This window comes from Spermophilus citellus (genome assembly GCF_964194105.1).
Source record: "Spermophilus citellus genome assembly, chromosome: 12".
NCBI lineage: Eukaryota > Metazoa > Chordata > Mammalia > Rodentia > Sciuridae > Spermophilus > Spermophilus citellus.
The window spans coordinates 83,860,055-83,874,809 of NC_138198.1; the positions used below are offsets into that span (position 1 = coordinate 83,860,055).

The 14,755-nt window shown below is 38.0% G+C and overlaps 1 protein-coding gene across 7 annotated transcripts in view; it reads right to left on the bottom strand.

Moving 5' to 3' along the window:
* The window catches only part of OSBPL1A (oxysterol binding protein like 1A), a 217,301-nt gene that overhangs the window by 20,385 nt on the left and 182,161 nt on the right, over positions 1 to 14,755 (bottom strand). For all 7 annotated transcript variants that reach the window (XM_081263607.1, XM_081263606.1, XM_081263608.1 and 4 more), the window contains one exon: positions 13,357 to 13,432. In XM_081263607.1, the coding sequence (XP_081119733.1) occupies positions 13,357 to 13,432 (76 nt within the window). The remainder of the gene's footprint in view (positions 1 to 13,356; positions 13,433 to 14,755) is intronic.

The window sequence follows — 14,755 nt, forward strand, 5'->3', positions numbered from 1 at the left end:
AATGAATCTGAAATTGCCTATGAATCTGAAACTGCCAAACTAACTTCGGGTTAGCAATGTTGCATTTTAGCCAATCAAATCTATTTTCTCTGTTTTGTTTCCTCAAAGAACATCTTGTAAAAACTTCCTCCCACTCCCTGGGTGGAGTGCTGTACCACTTGAAGCCTAGGGTACCTGTGTTATGAATCGCTGTCTACTCAAATAAACTCATTAAGATTTCAGTATGCCTAAGTTCATCTTTTCACAGTGGGCAAAGAATCAACCATCTAGGCCATTTTGTGAGTAATTTTCTGAATGAAATTTGAGACTGTTTTGGCAAATAATATTGGGCTTTTCTGAGCATGGCACTCTGGTATAATTGTGGAATAGGGTACTAAAAGATTATCTATATTTTACAGAATAGTTTTCAATTCTGTCTGCCCTTTTAATGACTGGGCAGGCAGCCAAACTGCAATCTTTCAACTCTATTCTCCATGGCTATTCTCTTCGCTTGGTATTCTCTGGAATATTTTGATGATCTTCCCAAACTTCTACCTATCACTATTTACCCTTCCTTGGGGAATCAGGTCTCTCAGGAAGCCTGTTGGCCAAATTCACTTGGTCACGTGAGCAGTCTTGAGGTGCAGTCCAGGCTGAATGCCACCTGACTCTGCTTTGACTTCCCCCATTAACACGCCCACATTCTTAATGATCTACACAAAAATGTGACCTTCACAAAACTGTAACCAACTACATTCAAAGAAAGTAAGCTCATTTGTTAAGATAAAATACTGTAGAAAACAGCTAGCCAGGTAACCTAATTAAAAGAACTGGTAGATTTATTGCTGTGTTACTAAGGAGATGAAGGAGAACAGGAATTTATAAGGAGAAAAAGAAGGTTCAACTATACACACACACACACACATATACACATATACACACCCCCTAAGATCTCATCAAACCCAGATATTTGCTGTTGGGGACAAATCAAGAAAACTAGGATCACCAAGGCTTGCTTAAATGAAATGGTACAGGCTCTTTCTCGTCTACTGAAAAATTATCTATATTGCCCCCCCCCCTTTTTTTAAAGAACACAGAGGAATATATAACTTGTAACATAAAACTTAATAATATAAAATAACACAAAACAGCCTCTTCATGTCCCTTTCCCACTCCTCTCCCCAGAGATACAGCACCAGCAATAGTTTCCGATGCCCATGTATTTACATGCATTATATCTATGAGGGGGCAGAGGAGGAGGGAAGAGAGAGAGCTTTGTTTATAAAAACATAGCATCAGCTCTGTTTGGAGGGGTGTCTTATTCACATGGAAGGCATGCACAATGAGTCTATGAAGTTCTTGATTAACTGCTGGATGGTGCAATATTAGACCACCAAACCAAACTAGTTCTACTGCTGCCTTCATTTATTAACGGTGTGATTTTGGGCAGGATCAGCCCTGTGCCAGTTCCTTCATCAATAACATGGTACTAATATAATAGCATCTTCCAGAAATCATCACTGTAAGACTAATGTTTGCAAAGCACTTAGACCACTACTGAGCACACTAGTAAATGCTGTGATTGTTAAATTTATATATTTTTCAAAACATAGGGGCTGGGGTTGTGGCTCAGTGGTAGAGTGCTCGCCTAGCATGTGTGAGGCCCTGGGTTCGATCCTCAGCACCACATAAAAATAAATAAAATAAAGGTATTGTGTCCACCTACAACTAAAAAATAAATATTAAAAAATAGGTAGATATGGCTTTAAAGCAGATTTCTCTTTAGTGGAATTTCTAGGTCAAAGACATGCTCACTTAGATTTTTAGATACTACCAAGCTAAATGTGTTCCATGTTAGCTTTGCCAATTGATACTACTACTGTGTATATGTGTGTAAAATACTGGGGATTGACCTCAAAGACTCATGAATGCTAGGCAAGTGCTCTAAAACTGTGTTATATCTTTAGCCCAAGTCAGAACTTCCTTTGATATCAAAGATAAAGACATTAAAAGAGGTATACTACTTCCAGTCTGTTCAATCATGTTGTTATTAAACAAATATTTAATTGAACACATACTATTTGCCAGGCACTGGATTATAAACCCCACCATAGCCACTCCTGGCCTGGAATGCCCTTCTTGCTTCCCTTAATTCCTCTATAACCCAGCCAGATTTCCAGGCCCAGTTCAAATCTTTCTTCTTCGAGTACTCATTATGATTTCCTAGTCCTTCCACTTCCTGGAGTAGCAGAATTTATTGCTCACAACCTAGCATTTGATCATATGTTAGACTGTATTACCTGCTGTTATGTCACAGGTACTATCCAGCTTATCTAGCTAACTGTAAAGTAATACAATTCCAGCAGAAAGGGGTGATATCTTATGCCTTGCCAAATCTTTATCACTTTAAGGAGAGAGTACATGCTGTTGGTGCACCTGGCCCAGATGCACATTTATATTCCCATTGCCCACCATACCTATTTCTTTCAGGCAGTCACCACACACCTTGGTGCCTCCCCTGGTGCTTTTTTTGAACTACAAGCTCCCTGAAGACAAAAACAGTCAGTTTACTGATGCACACATTTTTAAAAAATATTTTTTTAGTTGTTGTTGGACCTTTATTTTTATTTATTTACTTTTTTTAAAAGAGAGAGAGAGAAAGAGAGAGATAGAGGGAGAGAGAGAAAGAGGAGAGAGAGAGAATTTTTTAAAATATTTATTTGTCGGTTTTCGGTGGACACAACATCTTTATTTTATTTTATGTGGTTCTGAGGATCGAACCCAGCACCCCGCGCATGCCAGGCAAGCGCGTTACCGCTTGAGCCACATCCCCAGCCCAACCTTTATTTTTATCATTTATTTATATTTATATATAATTTATTTATATTTATTTATGTGCTGAGAATTGAACCCAGTGCCTCACACATGCGAGACAAGCACTCTACCACTGAGCCACAATCCCAGCCCTGATGCACAAATTTCTTTTTATTTTTTTTAAGTTGTAGTTGGACACAATGTCTTTATTTTATTTTTTTTATGTGATGCTGACGATCAAATCCAGCACCTCGCATGTACTAGGTGAGTGCTCTATTGCTGAGCCACAATCCCAGCCCTGATGAACGATTTTTAACATGGTGAAATTCTAAGTTAAAGAAGTAAGTTACTTGGGGATGTTATTTAGCACTAACAAGAAATGAACTATCAAGTCATGAAAATACCTTAAAGAAACTTAAAGGCTATACACCCCACGGTTCCAGCTATATGGCATTCTGGAAAAGGCAAAACTGAAAACAGTGAAAAAAAAATCAGTGGTTACTAACTGTTATAGGGCTGGAGGAATAAACAGGTGAAGCACAGAGGATTTTAAGACAGTGAAAATACTATATGATATTACAATGTTGGACACAAGTCATTATATGAACATACACCGTATCAAGAGTGAATCTTAAAACTATGGATTTTAGCCATGCACGGTAGCACACACCTGTAATCCCAGCAACTCAGGAGGCTGAGACAGGAGGATTACAAGTTCAATATCAGCCTCAGCAACTTAGCAAGACCCTGTCTCAAAATAAAAAATAAAGACTACAGATGTGGCTCAGTGGTTTATCACCTCTGGGTTCAATCCCCAGAACAAATACAAAAAGTTTTTGATCAATACTACTTGAGAAAATATTTTAATTCTACTATAGAAAATATCATACAATCACTATCACATGTGATAAGACTGTACAACTCAAAAATAAAAGCATTTTAGACTTAGGTTTTTGTAAATTATTTACACTTTAAAATTTGTTATGATTTAAATTTTCATTCTAAACAAACTTTCAAACCTGAAAACCATCGGCTATGCAGAATATGTTCAAAAAGCAACATATTCTAATTTTGATAAATACAGGTTTATAGATATAGAAACATATACTAGAAGACTGCAGCACTAAAACATTAATAATGGTTTTCTCTAGGATTTGGTAGTATAGGGAATCTATATTTCCTTTATATTATTCTGCATTTTCTAAATCTTCTAAAATTAACACGGATTGCATTTCTAATCAAGGGTAAAGCAAGAGATGTTATTGTAAAACCTAACCATTTCAGAATCCAAAAGGAAAAGGATTGAGAAGCTATCAACCTCAATCCCCAGAAGCTGGTCCACCCTACAACATATGCATAGCGCCAACAAGAGAAGATCTAGGGAGTAAGTGGTGTGGTGGGAAAAAGGGAACAGCAAAATACACTCAGGTTAGCCTGCTCCTAAAGTGCAGAGATAGAAAAGCACTGTGGTTGATAGAATGGGCTCTGATCAGAAAGTAGAATGGTGGCTGTCAGGAGCTGGGAAGGGGAACAGGGTGTTGGTGTTAATGGGCAAAGTTTTGGTTTAGTTTTGTTGCTTTTAGTTTTGTGGGTGGCTGACAGTGATGGTTACACAACAATTTAAAGTGGCATTAAGTGCAATTACAAACAGTTAAGATGGTAAATTTTGTTATATATATTTTATTATAATTGAAAAACAATAGGGAAAAATGGGCTCTGAGATCAAAACTCCCCACATTCAAATCCAAGTTCTGTTACCTACTTGCTTGTGGCCTAGAGCAAGACCATAGCCTTTCCCCAAACTGGGGATAAATTTATTACACACCTCCTAGGGCATGTAAAGATTAGATAAACTCATATAAAACACCTAGAAGAGTGGCAGGCATATGTTAAATATGCAATAAATGCTATTTTCATTAGCTATCATACACAATCCCCACAACCTTAGGATTACATGGAGCAGGGAGGTGTCAAAGGCTGGGATGCTTCGCCCCATCCCTGGACCAACAGAGCTATAGGGAAGCTACTTAGGACAGCAGCGTGATTATGGGTTCCGAGCCTAAAAGTGGAGAAGGGTTCCACATGTCAGTCAGGAGGGATCTACACCACAACACAGCAGGGGTGAGTGACTGGATCCTGATGGCAGCTGTCCCTTGACCAGAATACAATCATGTCACTTCCAGCTCAGCTCTTCCTGTGTTCTACATTTCACTTTGTTGAGAACAAGAGATATATCTTGAAAGAATTTAAAGGATTTATTTACTGAAGGAATAAATAGTAACTTTACCTGTAAGACTTTTTTCTTCTTCTTCTTCTGAGAAATACTATAAGGACTAGAAAATACTCACTGAGGAAATAAGAGATGTGCTGGGGTGGTTTGGGTACTTAAGCCCTTTCCTGGTTATGGTGAATCAGATAGGACAGGAATTGCTTCCAGCAGAGGGGTTTGCTTGCTTTTCTCAGGAATCCTGACCTAGGGACTTCATCTTTCAATTCAGAAGCAACGCTGCATTTGCTGCCATTTCTTCACCTATATCTTCACAGGAAAACACAAAAACATGGAACGGAACGGGAAAGGTCTAGTAGCCATTGGCTGCTCAACACTAGTTGGCCAGGCCTTACATGAGTTAGTTACAAGTAAATGGTCAAGAATCCAGTATGTTGCTGGGGGTGGAGATAAGTACCGAGCACTTACTCTAGCATGTACAAGGAAGGCCCTGGGTTCTATCTTTAGCATAATGAGGAAAAACAAAAAAAAAAAAAAAAGGGCTGGGGCTGGGGCTCAGTGGTAGAGCACTCACCTGGTACACGTGAGGCACTGAGTTCGATCCTCAGCACCACATAAAAATAAAATAGTGTGTCCACTTAAAACTAAAAAATGAATATTTAAAAAAAGAAAGAAAAGAAAAAGAATATGGTCTGAACTCTGGAGACCAAGGCATAAGGAACAAGGGTTCATCATCAATTCAATGTTCAATGGGTAGGTTTGTTCTTTAGTCATCTAAAAGCTCCTAAAAGTCAGACATGGTGGTACATGTGTATAATCCCAGCTATTTAGGAGGCTGTGACAGGAGGATCACAAGTTCAAAGCCAGCCTCAGCAAATTCAGGAGATGCTATCTCAAAAAATACAAAGAACTGGGGTTGCAGCTCAGTGGCAAAGCACGTCTGGGTTCAATCCCAGGTACCAATAAAATAAAATAATTAAATAAAACAAAAGCTTCTAAAATTCTAAAAATTCTTTGAATAAAAATTTTAATACAGAATGATTTAAATACCATTTTGATTTATTTTAGTAAACCAGAATATAAGCATTTAATGAAACAAATGCAAAAACTGAGCCAAATAGCAGAGGGAAAGGAGGCTGGAGAGAATAAATAGACATAAATCCAGCTCATCATAAAAACAACCACAACCTCTTAGTCTAACATGCTATCTTTAAGCACTACATCTGACTTGCCACTGTACTGATTCCATGATCTGTAAGTATTTGTGAACAATCTTATAATTATTTTAATTGACAAAATTTAAAGATCCATAAGTAGATAATGAAAAATTTTGTGACAAAAAGTACATTTGACGGCTGGAGGTGGTGGCACACACCTGTCATCCCAGTGTCTCAGAAGGCTGAGGCAGGAGGATCCAAAGTAAAATAAAAAGAGTTGTGGATGTAGCTCAGTCACAAAGCAACCCCTGGGTTCAATCCTTAGTACCACCCCGCTCCAAAAAAATAGTACATTTTATTTCCCTCCCTCTTAGACCACTTCAAATTCACAGAAACACAACTGCTATGTTGATGCCAATGAAATACGGTTGCATTCCCTAGATATTTCATACAACTAATTGGCATGTGTGTATATTCCAATAATAGGTAAAGAAAGAACATACTTATTATGAAGGTCAAGCTTCAGGAAGAAACATTAGCTAGAATACTTTTATCACTGAGAGCTTCAGTCAGCTGGAAAAATTAAATATTTATGCCAAGCAATTCTACCTTGTGACCCAGCTAAAAGCAAAGTTTAAATTTATCCATGCAAATTAATAGCAACCAATGATGAAACTGAAGAAACTCCTAATTGCAATTGCTCATCAGCTGACAAACTGAAGAAAAACAGAGAGGGAAGGCTGCTTCAGCACTATAAAAATGACCTGAAAACAAGGCCAAATTTGAGCTCAACTGAAATGGAAGATATTTCCTACATGTAAAGTCTACCATTTTAACCTCCAAATGTACAAATATGTAAGACCTATGCTTTGAAGACAAAGTGAATTCAGGTGTTAGGGTAAACCTGTCTGCTCTGTGGCCCAGGCAGTAGCTGGTGGGCAGGGTGCTCACCCAGGGCTAAGACCCAAGCACTCGGTGGACTCCTCACTCACTCATAGTCAGGTACTGGCAGCAGTCTTGGCTGTTCCTTGGAAGGCACTGTGCCTTCTTTGAGATGAAGGTGGTACTGGCTCTTTCCTCCACAACACTGCCTCCCATAGCTGCAGAGGCAGTAAAAATTCACCCTCCTTACATTTAAGGGCCTTGGAGGGTCAACTGCCTTTTTCCCATGAAGGGTGGGGAGGGGGGCTATTGAATAGCAAAGATGTCTAGCATCCAGTAGTTGATGACTGGGTGAGAGGTTCCTGGCATCTGAATACTGATTATATCCCAAACAGTGACACTAAGACATTGCAAGGCACTCCAGGTACAACTCAGGATGGGCAGTTTGAATAAAGCCTGATGCCCTAATGTCTTCTGCTGCTGTTCACACCAGTGCTTCTCTTCTCAGCTCTTCCAGAATAGTCCAGTAGGGACATGAGAGGTTAGTAGAAGACATGTCACAGAAACAAAGACACTATAGGACAGGAAAGGGGCATGTGTAATTCAGACCTTGATGCAACCAGTAGAAAAATAGGGAAGAAAGGTTTGTGCATGCAAACACACACACACACACACACACACACACACACACACGAGGCAAAAAGTAACAAACATAAAGCTATTCCTTCCCTATCCTTCCTGTCTAGCAGCTGCATGTCAGAGCTAGGAGGTGGCGTGAACCCTCCCGCTGGAGGCACTGAACCTAAGGCTGGACATCTGCTAGACAGGAATGTGGAAGGACAAGGGAAGCCCTGGTAGAAGCTTTGCACTGGATCAGTCTTCCTGTGGCATTTGTGGTTTTATGAAAATCCACTTCCAGACACTCAACCCGACATGCACACTTTCCTAAATGCTGGCTGGCTTAGGACTTCGCCTGCAGCCATGTTCCATGCTGAGCCTCATGGTCCACTGTTACTTTAAAAAAGGAAAAGACACATCTGCTATCATCCTGAATTATAGCAAAGTATTTTTTCTATGAAGTGCAAAAGCCTCCAAAGCACCAAATGAAGAGAGGTATAGAAGCATAGTACTATGTGAGTGGAGCATCTTTTACACAAGGCACTTTGATTACATTGGAGAGCCACAGTCTCCTCATTTCAATTAAGGGAAGGAATATTATAAACAGGTTTTTTATGGCCAGTGTGCCCTGCTTTAGGATACTCTAATTTTAGATGACGATAGAGTAGGGTAGTGATGATGCCAAATTTCAACTACCTTGCTTCTTCCATCCTGTCTCTCAAGTCAGTATTTATAACACACCAGACTTGGCCTAAGCTTCAATCTTATCTTGTGCTATATCTATCTAGAGTCAGAATTCAAGAATGGGGCAGTTGTCATAGTGACATACACTAATATGTTTATTTAAATCTAAAAATAGCATCACACCTGTCTGACAGGCACTCTGAGCTGATGGCACTTCTGGGTGTGAAGTCTGGGCCTGTGGTTATATGGCGGACATTCTGCATCAAGTGGATAAGCTAGATTCACAGCTTTGAAGGGAATATTGTAAAGTTCATGGTGTGATAAAAGCATTTCATCAAAAAATATTATATTGGCAAAGGTGTCCTCAGCAAAAATATATATATATTTCAATTTTCTCAAACCCTTCTTAATACTGCAAGGTATGAATAACTGAAAGGAAATAGCAACAGTCACGATCTGAGAACCCTGGTAGAGCTCTGTTACATGTCCCATGAAGTCCCCAAATGTAATGGAAGGGAACAAAACCTTCTCTATGTTAGGGTTTTCCACAAAAATTTCTTAACACAATGAAGTCTAATTGAGCGTTTAGCTTAAGAATCATAAAAAATTATTTTTTACAACAATCTGATTTTTGGCATACAGATGGGAAGGGGTCAAAGAACTGAGTGACACTGCTAAATATTAAAAAAAAAAACCCACAGAACTCCTACTCCCATCTCTCTATTAATGTGAGCAAGGTTTTTCAATTCTTACATCGATTAAGAAAGCAAGAACATAATTATTACTGAAAACCCTGTTTCATTCTAGCAGGAAGTATCGGGCATCTCATATCTAAACATAACAGAAAAAAAACCAAACTTTTTTTTACTAATACATAAATAGCATTTTACCTTTTTAAAAATATTTTTTAGTTGTAGATGGACACAATATATAATTTATTTTTATGTGGTGCTGAGGAACAAACCCAGTGCCTCATGCATGTGAGGCCAGTGCTCTACCACTGAGTTAAAACCCCAGACCCAGCATTTTACCCTTTATGTTAATATTTTCATGAATTTGTGTTTGCAGTCTTGATCACTCATAAAATTTATAAGAGCAATGATGCAAAGAATCTTTTAGTACTAAAAAGTCTTATGGTCAAAGATACAGGCTTATGAATCTTAACTTTTATACTTATTTTTGTGATAGTAGTCAATAAAAAAAACCTTCAGAAATATAAAAATGAAATCAGGATAATATTCTATGGGAAATAAGGAATGGAAATATGAGTTACAGGGGAAAACAGAACAATAACTTTCCACCTATTAAAAAACAGCTTGCTCATGTGTTTCCTCAATAAAACTATGGTAGCAATCAAATCTCTGTTGTTATCTGGAGTCCACTGGATACCTCAAAAGAATGTTACAGGGCTGGGGATGTGGCTCAAGGGGTAGCGCGCTCGCCTGGCATGCGTGCGGCCCGGGTTCGATCCTCAGCATCACATACCAACAAAGATGTTGTGTCCGCCAAGAACTAAAAAATAAATATTAAAAATTCTCTCTCTCTCTTTAAAAAAAAAAACCTTTAAAAAAAAAAGAATGTTACGACACTTTTATTGTAAAAAGTCAGTATTCAGTATATAGCTGACCTCTTCTCTTCTCGTAAAATAATTCCGCACTAAGCTTCTATTAACAAACACAAGGTTGGTACTGGCGAATCCCTGGGTGTGAGCACCTACTCAAATTTTGCACCTAGATTCTGGTACTGGTTTCCACATAACCTAATCTCTAGATCAACCCTGGAGAGAAAGCACTAGAGCAAAGGATGGAGAGAAGAAAGAAAATAAGTGAAACACTAGAACTGGGCTTTGGGATTAAGAAGTCTTTCAGAAAAAGGACAATGGAAGTAAGAAAATAAAGAACAAAGGCTTATAACAATCAGCCAACATCAGTATTAGTATGATGTTGGGAATTTGTTTAGCAGCTTTAACCACAAGGAGATTTAGGGTTGAATTCCAGTTACGTAAAGTATTTATTTCCTGGAGTATAATCCAAGAGGCTGGTAACATAATCCCGTCCAAAACATATTAGAAGAAGAAAAGAAGTATGCCATCAGTTTGGGAAACCTGAGTCTCTAAGTGCTTTTTGGAAACAAGTAAAGCAAAATGTGCAAGTATGTGGAAGTGGAAGGAGAGATGGTGAACCTTGCTGGAGAATGCCATAGGCTCTGGTGGACAAATGCCTGAAGAAGAAACAATGACCTCCTCCCCTTCCCGAGACAAAATTAGACCTACACCATACCCGGCAGAGAAACATATATTGTGAGTTTTAAAAGTCATGTATTTTAAATGACACTACACCATCAAACTATATCATCATACCATAAACAGGGTACTGTTTTAGAAACTAGGATGGAACCCCAATTCAGTGCTGCATAGTGGGGCTGCTGGTGAGGGATGCTCTGACTGTGCTGCTGACAGTGATAGCATAAGCACAGAAGGTTCAAAATAACATTTCCTGATCTCTTGCTAAATTAAATAACTGGGTCGATAAGCTACGGAAATAGAGATTACAGCTGAAGGGTATGTATGCATGACTTCTGTAACAGACTGACCCCACAAAACGACCTGAAATGAAGTATTTGGATTATTAACTGTAATGGAATCATGAATATGAAATTGAGGATTTTTTTCTTTCTTTTTTTATTTATTTCTTACATAGATGACAACAGTGGAGTGCATTACATTCATAATTATCCATTCACAGCACAATTTTTTGTATGAATGTTTTCTCCGATATAAGGGGGGTGACTCAAAGAGGATTTTTTTTAAGTCTTCAATTTAGGTGTATTATAACCTATCGATACTACTATTTTTGAAATTATGACCTATTTTCTTTGGGGGTGGAAACAGGCAGATATTATAAGAATTTGATACCAAAAGTTAACTCTTTAAAATTTTGCTGTTGTGATAACATTTGTATTTCTATTCAAGATATCTCTTAAAAAATCTCTACTGCTGCCCAGCCCTTAGACCTTCTGATTCTTTCTGTTGCCTAGGAGAGAGGATCCTATGAAGGACAATGCCCAAAGAACACCACCTCCAAGTGCTGGGGTATTTCCTTTCAGTCAACATTAATAATCCTCTAGAATGTTGGTCTCTTATAAACCTCAGCAGAGAGCTGTTTCCAAAGATACTATTTCCCCGGAAGCTTTCTCCCCATGCTTTTAGTAAGCTCTATAGGTAGAGGTTTCAAAATATCCTGTGAAACCTTTTCAACTCAAACTGTTGTGTTTTTATTTGCTTTATTTTATTTATGATTCAGTACAAGTGTTTATTTGCATAGGTAGTTCTGAAGACAGCTATGCTCACCACTCTGCCACCAACACTTCCTCACACAAATAGTTCTGTACCTAAAAACAAGAAGTATCTTTCAAAGAATGACAGGAAAGTTTTTAAAAAATGGCTAGTCCCAATTTAGAATGCTTGAAAAGGACATATATTAGACATATTGAGAAACACAGAAAACTGTATTTTCCATGATGGACAAAAAGACTAAGCCACATTTGACATTTCTATACACTCCTTTGACCAAATGGCCTTAGATGTGGTACAAATCTATAGGTAGTAAGAACAATTGTTTCTCAATTTAATGCTATTTAAATCGAGTAGAAAATATTATTTGAGGAAAGGATGAGTATTCATTTGTGAAAATGATTTTAATTTTAGGCACATACATATATACACAATTGCATGCTGCTTTGTAAAAGTAAATACATTTATTAAGGGTTTGAAAAATATTGACAACAATATATTTTTTTGTCTTGAAATTTTCAGTCCCAAAGTGACTAACATGTATAATTTACCTATGTATTTATCTATGTGCATTTGCTTTGTCCTACTGAAAAAGTACTTTTAGAGCCCAAGTCTTCTCTCAGCGGTAGTTAAGTGCCGATAGTTGAGAAATCATCCATTTCTCAATGCACCTTTAAGTACAAATTATATTCTGGTTTCACACAGTAGGCAGCACCACCCAGGAAGGTACCCAACTGACCCATCGTCTCAAGGAAATAGTTCAGCTGGGATCAAAGCCTTCATTATAGGTGTACAAAGTTTAAATTATTTTCCATTCAGGAGTTGGAAAACATTTGTTTAAAAGGAATATATCTGGAATTAGAGCTCCTTGGAAACAACCTTTGGAAGTCTCAGATGACATCACCCTACTCAGAGAACAGAGGCCACTGAAAAACGCTGAAGTGGCGCATCAGCACTTAAAAGATTTCAAGAATCAGAAGGACATGTTCAGAAGTTGATTCTACTTCTCGGTGCAGGGAAAGTTCTGGGAGTAAATGCCAATGTTTAACAAGGTAATGTATAGAAGATTCCCTGGCATCTCAGGACCCACATTTTAAAATTCTCATCTTTCTGGGTAGTTACACTAAGAAGAATTAAGAGAATTTTACTCAGAATTCTAGCCTAAGAAGTGTTGACCACTACCTTAAAGAGAATTCACGGAGTAATATAATGGGAAAAGTTGCCATTTCCCCATGTTCCCCCAAGATCAAACCCCCTGCACAGATAATGAAGCAAGAGACATATTCCAAATGTTTAACATGCCACACTTACAAATCCAAAGTACAAAAACTGACTTTGTGCTCAGAAGTATAAGTGAAATCATACACTACAATGTGGTGGAAGATCTGTTCTTTGAACAAATTTCTGAATAAGTTTATGTGAACATAAAAACGTGCTGTGACGATAGGAAAAAAAAGAGCTTTTTTCTTATTTTCTTGTAAAGAAATGTCACATTAAAGCCATATTAACTGGCATAAAGAGTAGTTCAAATTCCGTCAGGAAAACTGCTCTTAAGACCTTCTGAGATTTTTGACTCTCACAGGTTTCTATAAACATTGCTGTGCATTATTTTCATGCAAGCTGTTTAAGAGTCCCTTCCAAAGGATATGCAATCACACCTCTATCTGCTTAATGCCATATGATGGAACAGACAGCTAATTTACCATTCCAATACATTTTCTGAGGATGCTCCAGATACTGAAGTCGTTTCTGGAAAACATGGGAGAGGGCAAACTTGTTCTGAAAAAAGAAAAGAAAAACAAAGAGTTCATTTTAATGCCATTGACGTTGGAAAGGAAAACCTGTTGTCATTAATATGGGATGGAGGCACATATGTAAAGACACTTATAAAATATGCATTGTCACACACAGGGCAAAACAGTCAATCTAGGGTTCTGCCTGTTCACTGCTATTCTGGACCCTGAAAAGTTCTGCAGCAAATCAGCAGGCCCTCTGTCTTCATCGTAGCATGGACCCAGATTCTGTTAAGTCTTTTTCAATCCTTGGGATCCAGCAGTCTGAATCACCTCAGAGGGACACTATCCTTTATGCATTGGCACATCTAACACAGTTGTTATGATTCAAGAGCATACCTGCCATACTCGGATATTTAACAAATAATTGTACGCTAGCTTCCAAACAGTGTAAATAAAATACCATCACAGAACCTAAAGATTTTTATGAAATTAAATGGGAAAATGCCTTCGAAAATATGTAAATAAAATGTTAAAGTAAAATTTAGGTCCCATATCACATATAGCACTTCCAGGACAATGACACTGAACAAAATGGAGCAACTCTGGATATATTGGAAAATCCTTTACTAAATAAACCTTGACAGAAAGAGCACCCTTGAAGCTGCTGCAGAGGTTTGGAAGTAGCCAGAGGGATGGTGGCTATCAGCAGCAGAAGTTCTGTGGCTTGGTTAAACAGCACATCACAGTCCAGGCACGGCAGGCCTGGTGGTGGGCAGGGTGCTGAGTCCGTTTCCACAGATAAGCAGAGCAGCATCACAGGTCAGGAGGGCAAGAGATGCTCACACCAACTTTTTAAAACACTGAATAATTCATTCTTTTCCTAGTTATGGCAAGGGATGACAGTTTTCCTGTGGCCTCGAAAATATGTATGTGAAATATTAAAGACAATATTAAACAAAGATATGTACCTTCTAAAAGAACCTCTACGTTAAACATTAATTTGACTATAAAAGTTAATAAAATTTGAAATTTTAAAATAAACAATATTATTTAAAATTATCTATTGTAAAATTCTTTTGGTTTGTCAGGAACAAACGCTGCTCATTTGGCAGATCTGTCATCTAACCAATCTGCTGGATAAATGGCCACAGATGGTATTTAAATCACATTCCCCATTTTCCAAGACTGCTGATCTCTGTGACATGAACAATGGTTATCAGCAATACAGATCTCTGCCATTATCCACCATGTGCATGTAAAACACTATTCTGGAGATATATGTAAGCTAAATTTTCTATCTCCTGACTATGAAAAAAATCATATCTAGGAAGTTGTGAACCCAAAATAAGCATTGTGAAGACTGAAT